This window comes from Podarcis raffonei, chromosome 9 (assembly GCF_027172205.1).
Source record: "Podarcis raffonei isolate rPodRaf1 chromosome 9, rPodRaf1.pri, whole genome shotgun sequence".
Taxonomy (NCBI): domain Eukaryota; kingdom Metazoa; phylum Chordata; class Lepidosauria; order Squamata; family Lacertidae; genus Podarcis; species Podarcis raffonei.
Window position 1 is genome coordinate 54,747,785 of NC_070610.1, and position 20,428 is coordinate 54,768,212.

Sequence of the window (20,428 nt, forward strand, 5' to 3'; positions counted from 1 at the left end):
TTCATTAGGACATAATCATACCTTGGTTGTCGAATGCCTTTGTACTCACACATTTTGGTTCCCAAATGATCGAAACCCGGAAGTGTGTGTTCCGGTTTTTGAACATTCTTTTGGAAGCTGCCTGTCCAATTCAGCTTCCACTATTGGTTCTGGCATGCCTGCGCAACTGGGAGCCAATCGGAAGCCGCGCCTTGGTTTCAGAAGTTGAACAGACTTGTGGAACGCATTGTGTTCGAAAACCAAGGTATGACTGTACATGAAAGATATCTTGACTCCAATTAATGATGATCAAGACTGAATAAGGTTTTAGTAACAAAGGCAAATGGAGTTTTTTTTTTAACACTCCTGAATGCCTAGTGTCTGCCTTTGGAGAGGAAGAAATACATTTTGCTATGTTAATTGGGCTTTGGTGTTTTATGTGTACCAGATTGTGCTTTATTGTTTTGCTGTCAGCAAGGCTATCTCATCTGGTTCTGGAATTTAATAAGAAGACAATGCTAATATTTTTAATGAGTAGACAACCTTTTAGAAATTTTGGACAGACATCATCTCTAAAGATTTGGATTTCCAAAATAGCTTACTTTCCTAGTTTAAAAAGTCACGGAATTGCCACATTCTGTTAAGTGTTAAAAGACCGTCTATAATCTGTCACTACAAAATTCTTTGTGTGGTAAAACAGTTCTTTACTTGCTTTAATTCTCATTGATTATAAAAACTTAAAATTGTGACTTGGGATGGAGTCTGTATCTGAATAAATATATTAATGTTACCAGTTCCAAGGTGCCAAATGGCAAATTAATAAAAATTCATGTGTTTGCACTCCTGCAGTGCTTTTTCCAACCTCCCCCAAATATCTGTATCCTTGGTGTTTTTCCTCAAAATTGTGCTCAAGCCAAATCACCTTAAACTGTCCAGTTGTGAACAAATGCATGTGTGCAACAATACCCAAGGTCTGCCTCACATCTAATGTATTATTATTACTTTGGTGATATGCTTGAATACTCTGGCAGAAGCACATTTCTGTGAATGGAATTAGGAACAGAACAGAATTCTCAGTGACGTTATAAGTCTGTGCTGGCAGAATGCACTCTTGCAGATGTTTAAAGCTGTTCATATTGCTGCTCGTTTTGACTTGACTCAACCCAGAGTTCAAAAGATTTTGCAGGATGTGGTGAGATGCATTCTTGCATGTCAGAGCAATAACATAACTCCATGCTAGGTTAGAAAAGGCACCTCGTGGAAACTTCACATCACTGCTGTGTGAAAGTGATCAGAGAGCTTGGTCTCATTTGTGGTTAAAAACTGCTGCCTCTTCAGTAAGCATGACACAACTTCCCTTATTACTGTACTACATCAGGTACAAGAGCCAATCACTAATGAAAAAGCACCAATGGAGACTTGTATGTTATTTACCAATGAACTCAAGGTTTAGATCCTGGAACTACCTGAAAAAAAACAAGCTATAGTATGATGCTAGGACGACTCCTGTTACTCCTTTGTGCTTGAGCAATGATTATTGTGAACATTACATTAATCCTTTCTTTTGTTAGATACAATTTAAGAACCCTCAGGTGCAGTTCTGTCCTTATGCTTTGGTTTTTTGGCTTCTGCCTTTAATTCAAAAACACACCCACCCACCCCCCACACAAAGGGAAAAGCTGCTACTAATTTTCCTGATGTGTGCTCAGCATGGTTTTGAAAAATCCCATAGCATAGCTATTAGAACAAAAATAAGAGTCACATTGACTTGGCTTACATCACTAATGCAATTCTTGAAATTTACTATAATTCCATAAAATACACAAGTGTTCCTTTTACTGTGAAGTTCATATAATCAACAGTCTCAGTGTTCAATAAGTCAAAGTACAAATGACTTGAAGGGGTTTTTTTGGGGGGGAGGGGGGACACCCTTTGGTTGCAGCCCAAGGATGGAATTTAGCATTGCGTTCTTCACATTGTTTTGTTTGTGCACATATTCCAGCTTGCCATATGGAACAGCACCCACCCGTATGCACTTCTCTGGGGGTTTTCCTGTCCCCGCTTCCAAAAAAAGCACTAATTTGGGGGTACAGGGGGAGGAGAGGGGTAAGCCCCATTACACAACTAGAAGTCCTTCTGCAGGGCTTCCACTGACAGGACTGGTTAGCTGAACCCTGCTCCAAAATTTGCAGCTAAATCCAGCTGTCCTTGTTTGACTGCATTTTTTCATCAACATCATCATTGAAGTGTGTTTTAAAAATAATCCTTTCACTCCCCACCATATGGCATTTCAGAGGTATGATGCATCTGAACATCGAAGGCTCATTTAGCAGTCTTTGTCTCCTGCATGTATTTGTCTAAAGGGTGTTTTTTCACCCATCTAGGCTAATGGCTATATTCACATTCTCTGGCAGTGAATTCTAGGAGTTAGGAATTAGGAATTGTGTGACATAGTCCTTTTGTTGGTTCTGAACCTAATGCTGAGGAGTGTTTTTAGGTGATCTCAAGCTCTACTATTAGGAGAGAGGAAGAAAAATCTCTATACTCCTCCCCCCACACCCAAAATACAATTCCTAATTTTATAAACCCTGCTGCTCAAGTTGCCTGCGGACCTTTCAAACTTGAAGGATCAGTGTTGGTGGGGAAAGTAGTGCACACAGGCCACAAGATGCCCCCCCCCCACTTGTGTATTGCCTATCATTTCTTGCTTTTCTAGCTGAGCACTCGTCAGTAGTCCTCCAACAAAGGAAATTTCCATTACAAGCATGCTATTTGGACTGCCGAAACAGTTGAACTCCTACATTGTAGTTGGAGTGCTCATGATATGTGTTGCAAGGGTCTTATAGCAAAGCACATGTTATAGGTCAGGTTGCCCAGAAAGCGTAATGTTTGCCTTACTGGCACGGAGCTGCAATCAGCATTTTTGTTACCGAACACCTAACTTGCTAGGCAGCTTCCACTTCCTTTAAAAGTGTGTTCTTCTAATGCTTTCAAGGTATAAGGTGTCAACACTTAAATAGAAGTGGGTTTTGTAAAGGAATATGTGTGCATTTCTGTTTGACAGGAGTTGACCGGGCATTTGACAGACTAATTGCTTCTTTCCCAGTTCAGATCAGCTGCTTGGGCATCTGAAATGAGGTCTGCATGGAGGCTGGTAGCTCATTCTTGAAAAATAGGAAAGGGCAGCGCTCGAAATAATCTTTCTACGTAGTAGCTCTTCAGCGAACAACAGCAACTGTGTCCTGATACGGCTTCCTATTATGAACTAAAATGCACTGAGTTCTGTATTCATTTCCTTCTTGATAAAAACAAAGTGCTTTTGACTAATTCACAGTGAAGGTTGGGAAAGATAGCGAAACAAAGGCATACTATTCTCCTGGGGTGTCTTGGTTGTTAAGGTAATTGTTGAACAGCTTATTCTATTCCCAATCCAGTGTTTGTTGCCACTTGGAACATTTTATGTGCTGATTCCCATTTAATGGGATCTGCAAAAACATTTCCCATACATCAGCTTTCTATCCAGCACCACTTAAGTTCTTTCCCAGCAAGACTTATGTACCCAAAAGATGTTTGAATAAAATAGATATTAGTAGCATTCATGAAATATGGGTAACATGCTACAAATTTGTAATATAGTTGGGTGACAGCTGTAACCTAGTGCCCTCTACATAGTTTTGACTACAGTTCCCATCAACTTCCACAGTCTTGGCTGTGGTGGCTGGAGCTGATAGGAGATGTAGTTCAAAACATTTAGAGAGCACTGGGTTGGAAAAGGCTGGTATAGTGCAAGGAAAGACATACAAACCTATTAGATGGAGTGCTTTCTGTATATATGAAGAAAGAAAGGTTCTGTAAAAATGGATTGAAAAGGGAAGACAAAGCACAGCTCTATCTTTTTTACATAAAAAAGGAAAAATTAATTATCAAAGATGGGAGATAATTATCCAGAAAGGTGAATTAGACAAAAGAGTCAAAGAGAAAGAGATATCATTTTTCTTTCTTTTTTTACAGTGCGACTTCATGACAGCATATCAGAAGAAGGATTTCATTACTTAGTCTTCGATTTGTAAGTATGTCTGCTTGCTACATACTGCACCAAGCTCTTTTTCTAAAGAATGAGACTGGGGTGCGGGGAGAGCCCACAAAGACCCTGGGGGTATTCTGTGTGTTCCTAATATTTGACAGGTAAAAAGGAGCCATAAGTGGTTCATGTCATGGTAGTGGATGAATAAATTATATCTAATTGCATATTGAGATCCACTGAAGCTGAATGTCTTAAGTGGTTAACCCATTCCTTGATCTTGGTTCCAATGCTTCTATGGATTCAGCAGATGGTGTTGAGTGAGATGCACTTTCTCAACTTCAGCTGCCTAACTGTAAAATGGAAATATAAGTTAATTTTCTTGCTGAGATTCTGTGTGAATGAAGGAGAGAAGGACGATAAAGCACTGTGTATTTTTATGGGTGTGTGTGTGCAAGGGTTCTGCTGTCTTGCCGATAAGGCATACATACACCCAGTAATTTTCTCCCTTGAAACTTGAGCATTAAACCTACTATCCAGTTGGTAGACAGGTTTGGTGGGGTTGCCCTCTACAAGCCACTGTATACTACAGGTACTACAAACACCTGTAGTATTTGTTGGCTAAAATCAATGTTAATCTGAAACAGTTCCACAGTTGTAGCCAAGAAATAATGGTAAGGGAGTACAGTATTCACACTAGGGTTGCATGTAGTTCCCAGTGTTTGGATCAAAAATGATTGGCTTTTGATCACTAATTGCAAGTGTTCCCTTTGAGGACTCAAAGTTTTGATGGCTTTTGTGAGTATTCAAAATGAATGCTCACCCAAAAATAATTGTCTCTCCTTTAATTTAAGGGTTTCTCGTGGGGAAAAAACTGTTGTTGGGCAAGAAGCCATGCAGTGTAGGAGACCTTCATGCCCCACAGGTCCTTCTCCAGGGGGTAGGATTCTTCCTAAACAGCAGGTTTCCCACCAGCAGCCCTTCAAATCATCTCCTGAGCAAGCAATGTCCCCATCAGTTTGCAGCATAGGGCAACTTGAAGAAGGGTTGTACCCAGGCTGTGGAAGGTGGGCTGTGCCTACTGCTCATTCTGCTGTTTCAACCATTGTGCACACCTGCTTCAAATGGTCTCCCCAATCTTATTTCACACCAGAAGCAGGAACAAGCAAACAAGCCAGCCAGCTCCTGACTAGTTAACCATTGTAAAGAGATTATCAGTATTACTTCAGTTCTTCCATCTTGGAAGCATGTTATTTCAGTAATACAAATGGCATCGATGCCTGCTGTGGAACAGAATAGAAAACAGTACAGCACCCCTTTTGATTCAGTGCTTATATGATGGAGTATTTGAGCAAAGTTGCATTAAATTTTGTTATGCACCTATGTACAAATCTTTGTTGCCAAGTTGAAGGGGAGTACAGTTATAAAAGGATATCAGGTGCTGCAAAGATAAGGTTTTAACATATTTTATTAACAGTAATTCAGTTAACGTACCTACTTTTGTAGAGTGCTTTCACAATCTTTCTTGCACCTACAGGCAGCCTTTAAGAACCAATTTTTGGTTCTAAAATAGCAAATAGCCCTTTTCACTTACACTTGATGATAACCTATAGACCTGAGAAGCAAAGTGTGCCTAAATGGTTAGTGAAGCATTCATCTATACCATCTATGTAAAGAGGCTGTGATCTGAAACCAGACCTAAGCATGTGCAAAAATTCAAATTCCCTTTAACTGAGTACAGAAAGATCACTTTTCTTGCAGATTTCCAACCTGTCCTTGCATAATGTGCAAATTTTTATTTGTTGCACGTGAATTTCTTTCCCTTGGTGTCCAAAGAAAGTAGAAATTGCATATGAGAGGTCCATGTTTTTAATTGCAAATTCAAGGACAACTTGAACGAGGGCTCCCCCCATGTCAATTGTATGCATAGAAGTAGATCTAATGGGTTTTAATGGGGTTTCTTTGGAAATACACCCCTGTTCAGAAGCCCTACACATTTATTCATCTGAGTGGGACTGTGCAAAATATGCATTCCCTCAACGTCACACATGCTGGCTAGCCATACCCCCTGGCATAAATTTCTGCAAAGATTGAGCTATTGTATGATTATCTGTACATACAAAGCCTCCTTCATCTCTGCAGATGTGAGATTAGCCTGTGTGCACAGTGTCAGGGGCATAGCTAGCTAGCATAGCCCAGCTCAGCCATTGTGAGACGGTTTAAATAAAATTTCTGAATGTTGTTAAAGAAGCCTTAGGTTTACCTTGGTTGTTTCAGTTCTCTTGCTCAAACAATTGGCCCAGGCTATTCTCCAGTGTGTTGAATTGTGAACAAGGCATTAGAACATAACTGGATCATAGTTAATAATTATGTGAGCTGCCTTGATAAGAGACAGATAAATGCCAGATACCTTCTGAATAACATGTACCAGTATTACAAAACTGTTCAGTGAGGAATGTGAGGAAATGGTGTTCTGTTACAGTCTAAGGTCCTATTTTTGGGAAACATTCCGAAAAAGCACAAGAATTGCTGGTAAAGATGAGAAGAGAGTATGAAATGTTTTGTTTAGCAAGACTGCATTTATGAAAGATTTATGTAATAGCATATTATTCAGTGAAATGCCATGCTGTTACGGGAAAAGAGAGGCCACCAAATGTAAAAACATGTAGCTGCAGTTTAAGTCGTAAGGCTATTGTTTTGCCTAATTATGCCCAGTGTTGAAATCTATTTTTGTAAAAGAAATAGGTACATTGGGCTTCTCACTTCTGGAGCACATTTCTTTTTGTCAAGAAACACTGGAGCAAAATTGTAAAGGTCATAGATGTTAGTTAATTGACTTTAAAAATTCTCATTTCAACCTCTCAGGACAGCACATTTTTATTGTTTTTTAAAAACCTAGCAAACAAGAAACTTTAATATTAAAACAGTCAGCTTAATAAATAGACACTTTTATTGTGAAAAGTTTTTGTTCCCTTATTGGATAGTCATTCAGCTATGTTTTTTGTGTGTGTGTGGTTGTTTTGTTTTTAAAAGAATTATTTTCACAATGAAATGTTGAAAGTGGTAAGATTGAGGAGGGGGTTGCCTGTGTATGCATGATTCTGTTTCTATATCACTGTAAAACTATTACAAAATCCATAGTGAGCTGGTTGAAGTGAAAATTCGGCCATAGTGAGGTGTTTACGCAAACTTACTTTAGACTGCCTGCCTTCTTTCTTATAAGCAGTTTTTCCTCTTTTTGGGGGAAATACTTTAGTATCTCCAGTGGAACAATCAGAAATAGAAGAATAAATTGATAGTGCGAAGACTGAAAGGCCACACAGGGACAGGCAGATCTATTGTTTAAAGCATTTTTACTCAGCTCTTCAGCTAAAAAGGCTCTTGGATCAACTTCCATACCATAAGATCAATAACAAATAAGACAGTCATAAGAACATTAGCAGAGACGTGATAGATCAGATAAACGTTTCCTTTAACAGAGTGGCCAAACACCTGTCTCTGTGAGCAGGAACAATAGCCCTCCTGCTTTTCTTGCCTCTGTCCAGCTAAAAAATGCAGCACAGAAGGAAAAAGGGAGGAGGAGGAGGAGGGAAGAGGAATACAGTGGTACCTCGGGTTACATACGCTTCAGGTTACATACGCTTCAGGTTACAGACTTGGCTAACCCAGAAATAGTGCTTCAGGTTAAGTACTTTGCTTCAGGATGAGAACAGAAATCGTGCTCCAGCGGCGCAGCGGCAGCAGGAGGCCCCATTAGCTAAAGTGGTGCTTCAGGTTAAGAACAGTTTCATGTTAAGTACGGACCTCTGGAACGAATTAAGTACATAACCCGAGGTACCACTGTACAAGCAAACTCAGGCATCAGTCCTTAGAGCTAAAATACTCCTACAGTGATCAGGTTCCTTTACAATGATGAGCTTTAGTGGCAACAGTTCAGAGAGAAGCCAAGCCAAATGGAGCTGTTCTCTCAGCCAAGCTGAGAGAGTGGTTCGGCTTCCCAACTTCTCCCTTTGTTGTAGCTTGATGGAACAGATAGATGACAATTGAGGAAAAGCCAAATGGAGCCTGTCTGTCAACCGAGCGGATGGAGTGGCCATTAGTGTGATATAAATCCTTTCAAGTTGTTATTGTGCCTCTTCTACTAAAAGTGGACACCCATAATAGAGAGGTTAATTACTTACCAGATCCTGCATTTCTGTGTTACGAAGATCCCATAATGAAAGCCCATCATAATGTAAGTGATTTTCCTTCACGTTAGGAATAGTTCCTTACTGGAACTATTTGGTATTGCATACAAATATCTCAGAACAGCAGGTGGCTGAAGGTCAACATCCCAAAGGGCTGCTTCACACCTTATCTATCAGGGATGGGTAACTGGATCTGGCTGGTGGGGTAGATAATTATCTCCCCCATCCATTGCAGGCCAAGCTTGGCAGGTGGATGGGAGCCGCCCACCTGTCAATCACCTGACACCACAGTGAGATTAGGCAATCCTTTTCTTCTTCTTCTTTTTTTTTTTGCCACAGTGGGTCTTGCAGAGCGCTTTGCAAAATGGTCTGCAAGACCAGATACCTCATTTACTACAATATCCAGTATCCTGCAAATCTATGCATCAATAGTTGCAGTGGTGTGAACCATTATGTGTGAGGATAATCCATGATTCAGTACTTTTGCAACACTTTGAATACTTTGGCAGTATAGAATTCTCTCACACGTAGGATTCTCGATTATTTTGTCTGATATAAAAAAAATGCTTTATATCATTAACAGAGTCACTGGAGGTGAATTATTTGAGGATATTGTTGCAAGAGAATATTACAGTGAAGCAGATGCAAGGTAAGTGCTGGATCTCAAGGCTTTTAACTGCTGTTTATTTACCTTTAATGTGGTATTTGGCACCATAATACAATGATGGTTGGTTTGCCATCAGTACTGACTTAAAAGTGGGAAACATTATCAGCTTGCCATGCAAGGAATTCATTAATTTATTGGGCAACCCTAGTTTGATGATGCACTCATTATAAGGATGGTGGCTTTAGTCTGCTGTTTAGTCTGGGACGTGGGTGGTGCTGTGGTCTAGACCACAGAGCCTAGGACTTGCCAATCAGAAGGTCGACGGTTCGAATCTCCCTTTGCACGGTCCCAGCTCCTGCCAACCTAGCAGTTCGAAAGCACGTCAGAGTGCAAGTAGATAAATAGGTACCACTCCAGTGGGAAGGTAAACGGGGTTTCCGTGCGCTGCTCTGGTTTGCCAGTAGCGGCTTAGTCATGCTGGCCACATGACCCGGAAGCTGTACGCCGGCTCCCTCGGCCAGTAAAGTGAGATGAGCGCTGCAACCCCAGACTGTACTTAACTGTCAGGGGACCTTTACCTTTACTTACTTATTATTAAACATTAAACATTGAAATGTTACAGTGGTCCCTTTACCTTTAAGGGATCAAAGTATTTCCCCTTCATCTAGTGCACCTTTTGGCAGGGGAAATCACACTGTCCCAGAACTTTAATATTATTCATATATTATTCTTACACAATGCTTTTTTGCTAGGAAAGTGTGGTTCTCAGTTAGCCCAACAGACCCATCTAGTTTCCTCCATTGAAATTTGGAGTTCCACATTTATTGCTGTGATGAGCACTTCTCATGCTTGTCCACACACAAAAATCCATGCCTGCTGTTTTCTCAGTTTTTATATAAAGCACATGGAAGTGGTTGAGTGATTCCTGCAGGGGGGAACACATTTCAGCATGCTGGTGATCTCACCTGGGCACCACAGTGTTCCTAAGCCTCTTTCCACATTAACTAATTGCCATTTTACCGGGAGCTCCAGAAAGTGGCATGGGTGGGTGATAATATCTGAAACAGTCCTTTCAGTCTCTGTGAGTGGTGCCCACTGGTACAAATAATCCCTTTCAGAGAACATTTTGGCCTTGAGGAGAACAGTGCCAATAGATCGAAATCTCCTTGCTTGTCTTTCTAGCCTGAGCACACAGTCCCCATCAGGTGCTTTGCTCAGGGGCGCTCAAGATGAAAATACTTTGATTGCTGGATTTGGGTTTCTTCCTGTTGCACCATCCAGGAAGATAAACCACTCCCTCTTTCCTCTCTGCTGTGCAAAACAGAAGGGGGAGGCAGCTTCTGTGTCTAGGCAGTGGTTCTTTTTGGGTTACGGACCCCTCTGAGAATCTGATGAAAGCTGTGGACAGCACCCCCCTCCCCAATGCACATACATACAAAATCTAGCGCAGTTAATTTTATTATTTTGGCATACATGCCCGGTTCATGGACCGCCTGATGAAGCCGATGCATGGGCCCCAGGTTAAGTACCCCTGATATAAAGTCTGCTTTCTATCTCTGCTGATCATCAAACACTGCTTCTTCAGAGGTCAAGGGCTTAAGATTCAGTTACATTTGCTGGTATTAGAGACAGTGGTCATAACCCAGAGAATTGCACATGCAGTTCTGTGTATCTAAAAGGGCATTTTCATTAGGTTTTCTAAAACCTATATGTTCTTGCCCTTTTCCATTCCCCAAGTCCAAGTTTGATTTTAAAATTTTCCTAACTTTTAACAAGTAGTTCCCTATGGGAGATTTTGGGGGGTGGGGGTGGAATCTAGAATCAAAGCATTAAACAGGTCATTGTTGAGCCCCTCATCTGAAAATCTTCTTGTTCATTCATATGAACGTTTTTCAGTGTGTTTGACCTTGGCTGTAAATATGCTAAGAACATTGGGAAAAGCTTTCGGTCTTCTCGGCCTGTAGACATCGATGATAAAATATTCAAATATGGATGTGTAAAATGACAAACTGTGTGTTTTTGTGCCCAAATCAAAGTGTCTTAATTTGTATCTTAAATTACAGCTTAGTTCTCTGTGCTTAGCAAGAGCAAACATACTTTATGCAATGGTTTAAAGAAACATAATAAAGTGTTTGGGCTTCCTTTTATTACTTTTGGGCATGCCTGCTAAACATACAGCTGTTCTAGATTAAATGTTACAGATCCTCAATGAATTGCACTGATAGTTTTCTGATTCCCCCCCCCCCCCCTTATAATTCAGGGGCAACATGTTGTGCCTTTTTGAGTTATTGTTTAATTTGTACTTCTCCCTTTCTGTTCCTCTTGTACAAGTGTTGAATTTGTATTTGTGTGTGTGTGTGTTTGTGTTCTTAAATATGTTGGGGTTAGTGTGGATTGGATAGCGCATGTGCTTAAAAATCCAGTCATTGTGCCACTCATTAGACACCATGGAGAATGTGCACAAATTAGGAGAGTGAACAAAGTATTGTACATATTTTACAGTCAGTTTGTAAAGTCAGGTCAAGTGAATGTCCATGGTCTTCAAGTTGAGAATACAGTGTGATTTGCCAGCATCATTAACATATAGATGTATTGACTATGCCAGTGGTTCCCAAACTCCCCTCAACTGACCATTTTAGAATTGCTGGTGGTCCTGGTGGACTTACTTCATGGTTTTTCTGCCCTTTGTAACAGTTGCAGTGCACTGTGATAGGGGCTCTATGGTTTTGTATTGTATTCTGGACACTTTCATTTCTGTTATTGTATTGCAGTTTGCATTCTCCCATAGAATTCAGATTATAGCAGAATAGAGTGCAGCATAAGAAATAGAAGAAGCAATAAAAATAGAATTAAAAATCAGTATAAAGATTTCATGCTGGCATGCCGCAGGCCATCTAAAAGAAGCTCACAGACCACAGTTTGTGAACCCTTGGACTAGGCAATATGCAGAATCAGTGGTACACAGTCTTCATAATGTCTGATGATGTGCATAGTGACCAGTTTTTTAATGCATGTTCTCTATCCTATTCACATTGACAACACTTACATTGTTTGCAAGGACTACCAAAATAAACAGCATCTACTCACCCAAATAATTTGCAAAAAATTTTTAACTAAAGATTGCCAATTTTTGTCTAACATTCCTGCCATTCAGTGAGTGGGAAATACAAGACAAAGGATTCTTTCTAATGATGTCACATGTTACGTGTTAAATGTCCTTTCTTTTTTTTCTTTTTTTGGTAAATCTTAAAAATTCTGTGCACAGCATTGCTGTGTTGCAGATCAGCGTGTAATTGAAATGTGTCCAAAAATGTGATTTAATTAGTATTATTATTTTTATAATTTCAAGTTATTTTCATTTTGATTTTTGCATTTAATGTGATTATGTGCCTTTAAAATGTTTTTTCCCTTCCATTCTGCCCTTGTATCTCTGCAGTCATTGTATACAGCAGATTCTAGAAAGTGTTAATCATTGTCACCTAAATGGCATAGTTCACAGAGACCTGAAGGTCAGTATCTGGTGCCCATAGGTTGGCTAAGAAGTGTTTTTTCTCTCTCTCTTTCCTTTCCTTTCCTTGGCTTGAGGCTGAAGGGTGGGTTCGGCTGAGAAGTCCCCTTCGCTTTCCTTTCTCATCCTCAGGATGACAAATGGATAATGCATGGTGCTGCTTTCAAGTTTGCAAGTGTCACAGGTCTAGCATACATCACGGTAGAAGCTGAAATAGGTGTGGCAAGACAAAGTGACCTTCCAGGATTTATTTTCCCCCCACCACTTATCTCTGTGGTATGATAGATATCACCACAAACATTGGAAGGAGCTTGCACCTGCCACATAAACTTCGGCTGTGATGTATGTCAGCCTGCAGGTATTTTGAAAAACACCACTTCTGTGCAGAGACTTTGGGTTATAGTAGCAGAACAAGTGGTTTGGCATTGCTCTGCTAGAGTAGGACAAACCCTCAGGCAAGAGCAAGCATGTAATCGCTCGGCTAAATGAAACCATGAGGAGTGAGTAATTTGCCTTAAAAACTCATTACTCCCTAAATGTAATATTAACTGCAGTGTGGCTGGTGCAAAAAGAACCATCACCTTCAAATAAATAGAAGGAAAAAACAGCACCAGATATTTAATACAAGCTTGCAAATAGCTCTGGGAGGTTATTTCTTCATCTGTGCATGAAATATATGGCCAAAAATGAGATTTGTGTGTAAAAGTAGACCCCATTTTGGGCTGTTCCTCCTTAGCACTGCTGAAATCAAAATGAGCTGCTTCATAGCAGCACACTCACGTCTGAGGAAGTTAGCTACTCTAGCTGAGGAATGCGGGTCCATTTCCGGAGGTTGTGCGTTACAGTCTCTGTTTGCTGGTTTTGCACTATAACCCAGTCTCACTGAGGGTATACAGACAGTGAGTGTACGGCTTGGAACTAACACACGCCCCCTGGTGTTTGCATGCAGTCATTGCATTCAGCAGATCCTGGAGGCTGTGCTACATTGCCATCAGATGGGCGTAGTCCATCGGGACTTGAAGGTGAGTAGTGCTGTTGGGGAAGAGAGAACCTACACCACATGGTCTCAAAGCACTCCTTTTAGCTGCATTTTTGCATGTAGAGGGGCAAAGAGGCGCCCACTTGTTAACTCGCTGGTTGTCTGGACAGTTCTGAAAGCTTCCACATAAAAGAGACACCAAATTACCAAATCCCCTTGCAGATTTAGAAGTACTTTCCTTTGCTGTTCTCCTTTGGCGTATACGTCACTGAAGACGTGGATAGGAGCGAACTCGCAGAAGAGTTATCAAGTGATGCTTGAGCTCGTCATCCCACAACAATCCATTTCGAATCAAAGAGTGAGAAGCTGTGACTGAGTGTGCTCAGCTGCCGGAGGCATCTCTTTTTACCTCCCAGAAACCTTCTAGTCCATTTTCCTTTGGATTTTTTTTTATCTACTCTTCTTCCAGGGTCACAAGATAGAAGGACTGATGTGTTTTGCCACTGAGTGCATTGGGATGCTTTGCCATCCCTGTTACCACCACCATACATACGTTCAGCTATTCAGCATCAACTTCCTATTTTATGCAGGCTGCTAGCTTCATTGGCTTCACATTGTTCTCAGCATTTATTTATTTTTTTGGTGCCTTTTTATCTTTCTGCTTACAGACTAAGAAACAAAGCAAACGCCAATTAATTTTGAAACCCATTCTTAAAACACACGGTGCAATGGGTTTTGGGAGGGGCCTTGAGTAAGACACTGTCCATAGCCTCCCATTCTCCCAGTTCCCCCACCATCGGCACCAGCTGTTCCTGCTTCTTCTCTCTTTCTTCATCATGACTACCATTCACTTGCTTGCCAGGCAGCGAGCCAATGAGTAAGCAGGCAGTAATGTGTATTGCTTCTCCCTTCTCACTGCCACTGTTGTCCGAACGAGTAGGTTGCAATGGTTAAGAAAATGAGCAGGTCCCAGGAGTGTGAGGGACCAATAAATCACATGGAGTAGGTTTATTAGAAGAAGAAACAAGGCCTGCTCAGGAGCTGATTCCTGCCATCGTTCCTCTGCATCCAACCTGTCCATGACAAGGACGGATCTTGCCAGTGACTCTGCCTGCTGGGTTATGGGCCCTTTGCAAGCGCCCTGCTATGTTACCGCTTGACACCTGCCGTGCTAGACGCTTGCGAAGGTTGGCAGTTCAAATCCCCACAACGGGGTGAGCTCCCGTTGCTCTGTTCCAGCTCCTGACAGCCTAGCAGTTTGAAAGCACACCAGTGCAAGTAGATAAATAGGCACCACTGCGGCGGGAAGGTAAACGGTGTTTCTGTGCGTTCTGGTTTCCGTCACGGTGTTCCATTGCGCCAGAAGTGGTTTAGTTATGCTGACCACATTGCCTAGAAAGCTGTCTGTGGACAAATGCCGTCTCCCTTGGCCTGAAAGAGAGATGAGCACTGCAACCCCATAGTCGCCTTTCACTGGACTTAACCGTCCAGGGGTCATTTACCTTTTTACCTTTTTTATATGTATGTATCACACACACACCCCTTATATGTTAGGAATGGTCACAAAGATCTGAAAAGTAAGCAGGGCATAATTTGTTAGGGTTTTAATGGAGATTTTGTACACCACGTTGATATATTTTTATATGAGTTGGCAGTACAGAAATGAATTCACATCATCCTAATTATTATCGTCGAGGAAAATTACACTTTTAGCTCCATTTGATACCTTCTTAAACCAGTGGTATATGTTCTCTAAAGGACCTTAAAGTTGTCCATATACCTAGCAAGTAAAAGAAGAAGAAGAAAAAATCAAAGGGGGGATTCCTTCACACTGAGGCCTCTGTATTGGCATTCATTAGTAGATTTGACATTGAAATCCTTGGGGTGGCTATAGAAAGCAGTGTTTACAACACCCTTCCCTAACCTGGCCCTAACCACCAGATATTTTGCACCACAATTTCAATCAGTGCCTATTGGCATGGCATATGAAAGGGGATGATTGTATTCCAAAATATCCGGAGGGCAGCAGGTTAAGGAGGGCACATAACATTATTAATTTTGCTGTTTGGGGACAGCAGCCAGAAATAGGTCACTTCCAAGCTGATTGGATCTTGTATTCATTTGATTGCGTCCTCTTTATTTGTGTTCTGCATAATTCTTCAAGACATCCATGGCTTGCATTACTTTGTAATGAAAGCATAGTGCACGCACGTGCATTGTCATCTTTCTGTACCCAGAGTGTGTATACTTACACATCTGGATGACCATTTTATTGCATCATAAGATACGGACTCCCGAGTCCACAAAAGCTTATGCCCACAACACATAGTTCATTCTTTAAGATGCTGCGTGACTCTTGTGTTGGTTTGATTCACAAGGAAAGATTTGTGCACACCTAAATCTGTCCTGTTGAAACACTTGGAGTTGCTCTATTCACAGCTGAGCTCTTTTATGATTGCAGTTTCCGTAACACCTTTCAAATTATACAAACCCAATCACTGCATGGTTTGTTGATGTTGTTTTCACGGTGCCCTTCAAAAGGAGTGCAGAAGTTCTTGCGGTTTTATACTCATCTTGTCGCTGCCAGGTTGACATGCAAAATGAATTATTCATAATTCCATTTGGCCTTGCGCTGCACTTGTCTCAATCTGTCAGTATCACTGACAAAATGAAAAGGGAGCTTCCACGTCTCCCCCTCCCCCAAGTATTAGTGCATTCTTGCTGTGCTGTTACATAACCAGTATTCCCCCATCACCTCAGAACTGAGTGGGGATTCCTTCGCTGCAGTGCCAAGAAGATGATTTCTTCTTCTTCTTCTTCTTCTTCTTCTTCTTCTTCTTCTTCTTCTTCTTCTTCTTCTTCCTCCTCCTCCCCCCATCCCATTTTTTAAAAGGCATTAACCATTGTTTTTGTTATTTCTCTCTCTTGATATATATATATTGCTTTTCTATCCAGACATTGAACCTCAAAGTAGATTGCAAGAATACATATACAGTGGTACCTCGGGTTACATACGCTTCAGGCTACAGACTCTGCTAACCCAGAAATAGTACCTCGGGTTAAGAACTTTGCTTCAGGATGAGAACAGAAATCGTGCTCCGGCAGCATGGCGGCAGCAGGAGTCCCCATTAGCTAAAGTGGTGCTTCAGGTTAAGAACAGTTTCAGTTTCAGGTTCTGAACAGACCTCCGGAACGAATTAAGTACTTAACCCGAGGTACCACTGTAATAAGCAATACAACCTTGCATCTTGTTTCTCCCCTCATCAATCCTGATATTTTTAAACCATAAGCCAGTGGTTCCCAAACTTCTTTTTCCACTTCAGCCTTTCTAAAGATCTTGCATCTTCAGCTACCTCCTATAGGGGACCTTGTTTCTGTCAAGGGCTGCATTCCCTTTGGTGTAATCTTTCAGGGGCTGAATGCCAATGGGGGTTAAGGCCACAGCTATATATGGGCAGGGCTACTCCTTTTCTTTCTCTTTCTCTTCTACCTTCTTTTCCCTGTCCAGCAGCTTGCTGGGGGAGGAGCAGGTCGCTGTTTCCTCTCCTCTTTCCATTGCTGTAACCATTTTGATTTTTCCACCCACTGCCCTTCTATTCTCACCCCCCACCCCCACCTCAGACTTCCCACCAATAAAATTCAGCAGAGCACTGCAGGTTTCCCACCCAGTCCTAAAGGTTGAAATGGATGGGTTTTGGTGGACCTCCTCTTGAAAGAATTAAAAAACTTCTGAAATGCCTGAGCAACATTTTACTATAGAGCAACCATGTTTGTGTCGTTTTAAGTGAAAGTTCTTCTGAGGGATTTCTAGTGAGGAAAGAAGCTACTGGCTCAGGTGTGACTGAGATATGAAGCATTTTCAGTGAGAGACAGGGTTCACCTTAGCTGAAAAGCCTTGATCCGGACAGAAAATACCCTTTATGGCAACAGAATCACCAGTGATTAAACAGGCTAGACCTTCAAATGTTCCAGAATCTCAGATATAAAACCCTAAACTTCAAGTTGGGAGCCTTTGGATATCCACACAAAAATACACTGTGACCATTATGTTGACATGGCCTAAACAAGAGAGGCTAAATGATGGCCGCCTCTCTACTACATGCATAACTGCAGCTAAAGTGCAACTTTGTGATCCGGACACTGACTTGCTCCTTCCCTGGAAAGACTCTCAAGCGTATGCTGTTCAATCTCCTATACCTTTCTCCAGTTTGTGCACGTTTGTCCCATCCTCTTCAGACCTCGTGCATGACAGACACGTCAGCGATTCCCCGTTGTCTTGAAATGGCTGGTGCATGTTCTTTTAAGGGGCAGAGTCCAGCAGCCCAGGATGTCCCTTACGCTTGCTATCAAAGTGTGTGGCTGTGTTTGTAATGAAGCATATTTACTTCCTTATGACAGTGATGTTTGCTTTACAGTACTTTGGGTCCAAAGATATTTGCTGACAGGTGTTAAGCACTTCTAAAGGAGCAGGGGGTGAGACTGAGTTCTTTTAATAGTCCCATACTGTGTGTGAATGGGCATTACTGTGTTTACGTACTTGGGAAGTATGTATGACCTGACAGCCTGATGCTCTGGGTTGTTGAAGGTCACCAATAAATAGAAACATCCAGCAGCTTTAAGTAATTTACATAAGCAGTGCTTTCCAGGAACTAATGATGGCCAACTTTCGCCTCTCTGCCTTATGAAAAAGGCTCTGCGGATCAATTTGTCCGGAGTATAGAAATAATATGGCAAACTGCTAGCAAGATTGGCTGGCAGTTTTATAATTCATGCAATATTTTAGGCAGAAATAGTGCCCACCATTTGATGTTTTTTCTGCCCAAATGAGGATGAACATCTTGGGATGCTTTTTTTAAAAAAGGGTGACCGTGTTTGGTCAAACTAATTTAAAATGAGAAGGGGGGGGGAACTATTTTGGCCTGATTCACTTGTCTCTCAATGTGTTGGTTCTGCTTATCAAGCAGGGGGAAAGAATCTGCTAGTTTAACGATAAAGTAGTTTAAAAAAAAAATGGGGAGAAGGTGAGAATGACTAAACAGTGGAATTTGCCCGTTACAAAGGGCTTGTAATTATTGTTTCTGATTTTTCAGGTGCTCATGAGCACTTTGAAATAAGCAATAGGCACATTTTTCTTCTTTACAATAACATTCAAGTAGCTTGTGAAGTGGTGAATGCAGGATTAGAGGAGAATATGCTCACTTAAAAATGCTGCTTTAAATCAGATGTACAGTGTAGTGAAGGTAGCCTAGTTTTTCCAACTCTCAGCAGGACCTAATGTCCTAATTCAAAAGCCTTTCTAGAGTCTGACAGGCTAGTCAAGGAGCCCTGGTGGGGCCTGAGGGCCAAACCATAAGTTGCCAATGCATAGTGGATAGCTAGAGATGGGTGGAACTTTCCATTTCAGTTTCCGCTGAAAAGAAATCATCATGAAAATTCACCAGCATATTAGGGCAAATTTCTCCTAATAAACACACTTTTGTAAGTAGTTTCCACTGATGCATACGTTTAATAACAAGGAATTTTCCCTAATATGCATTTTGTACGCTATTTTCACAAATGTGTTCCTTTTTTGCACACTTTCTCCTAATACATGCATTTGTTGTAAACACTGATTGGAAAACAGCGCCACAGAATTCAGAAAAGTGTAAATTTCAATAGACAGCTGTTTTTCAGTTCTGGAAAGTGTGAATTATGTAGGTTCGCCTTCAAATGCGAACTGAATCAAATTTCTTTCCCATCTCTGTGTGTAGCTATATCTCCAATTTGTATTTAATTATGGGCGCAGGGAGAGAGCAACTAGGCTAAGCAGCGAGCAGGAAGAAAAGCTTTATCCCTTCTCTCTCCTGCAATGATCAGGACTAAAATCTTCCTTCCACGTGGCTATTGGCAGCTGGTAAAGGAAAAAAAACCTTCCCATTGAAGCAATGAGAGGTGGTTGGCTTTTTTACTAGCCCTCTAAGCTGCCCCAGATGTAGAGAGAGCAACATTAGGACCCCCTGCAGCTCTGAAGGGTTGGTCATCTGATCCTCTGTGCCTGTAATTAAATGAAAAATTTAGATGTAAGTGCACTCTATGCATTAAGTGTAGCATGTAGTTTGGCCCTGAGCTTTCAATGTGGGCATCTTGTTAACAAAGAGGGATGAAAAGAGCCCTCTGAGGAAGAGTCTTCAGAATCTATCCTGGAACTCTTCTGTTTTGTGTAGATTAAAATAAACTCATATTTGAGCATTTATCAATTTAACAAATTTATAAAACGCTTCGTGGTCCGAGGCAATCAGCGCAATAAACAACAGTAAATGCACAAAATTTAAAAAACAATTAAAACAGTTTTTATAAACTGAAGACTATAACAAAAACAGTCTCTGCATCTTCTTTGTAGGCATTTAAAGAAATGATGACTTACATGATCTCTCATTTTCCCCCATTCCCTTTCCTCTTCCCTGCATTAAGCCTGAGAACTTGCTCCTAGCTAGCAAGTCAAAGGGAGCAGCGGTAAAACTGGCAGATTTTGGATTGGCTATTGAAGTGCAAGGTGAACAACAGGCTTGGTTTGGTAAGAGAACATTCTGACTTACCCATTTCCTCTCTGTATCTATCCTGCTGTGCCATCTTATTCACATGGAAACTAAGAAGCTGCCTTATATCATTGGCCAGTCTAGTTCAGTATTGTCAGCACCGATTGGCAGCAGCTCTCAGGGGTTTTGAGTCAGAGTCCTTTGCAGCTGTACCTGGAGATGCCAGGGATTGAACCTGGAATCTTTTGCATGCAAAGCATGCATTCTCCCACTTCCTCAGGTGGGTGTGTTTTGGGCACTTCCTGTACTTTATCCCTAGTCACCATTCTAGCTGATTCTTCCCTCAAACAGCTCCCCTCCCAACACACCTCTTGAGAAATGCTGAGCATTAAATCTTTTTGTGACAATCCTCCAGGAAGTTACTAGTGGCTTTTTTTCCACAGCTCCCATACAGCTGAACCTACTTCACAGGGTTGTTCTGAGGGTAGCATGGGATCTGTACCACCTTCAGTTCAATGGAAGAAGAGCAGGGTACAAATTTAATAGGCGGTGGGCCCAAGTTTTGTGGGCCCAAGACTTGATTACTGTCATTCTTTCCCCTTCCCCTTTTATTGGGGCCTATATCTCCTCCA

At 41.4% G+C, this 20,428-nt stretch overlaps 1 protein-coding gene across 18 annotated transcripts in view; it reads left to right on the forward strand.

The window, feature by feature from the left end:
- CAMK2D (calcium/calmodulin dependent protein kinase II delta) overlaps positions 1-20,428 on the forward strand; it is a 137,392-nt gene that overhangs the window by 67,688 nt on the left and 49,276 nt on the right. For 14 of the 18 annotated variants that reach the window (XM_053403682.1, XM_053403683.1, XM_053403672.1 and 11 more), the window contains 4 exons: positions 3,991-4,045; positions 8,771-8,836; positions 12,231-12,303; positions 19,732-19,834. In XM_053403682.1, the coding sequence (XP_053259657.1) occupies positions 3,991-4,045; positions 8,771-8,836; positions 12,231-12,303; positions 19,732-19,834 (297 nt within the window). Of the gene's footprint in view, positions 1-3,990; positions 4,046-8,770; positions 8,837-12,230; positions 12,304-13,251; positions 13,325-19,731; positions 19,835-20,428 lie in introns of all 18 variants that reach the window. The other 4 variants (XM_053403668.1, XM_053403670.1, XM_053403686.1 and 1 more) reach the window with 1 other exon arrangement.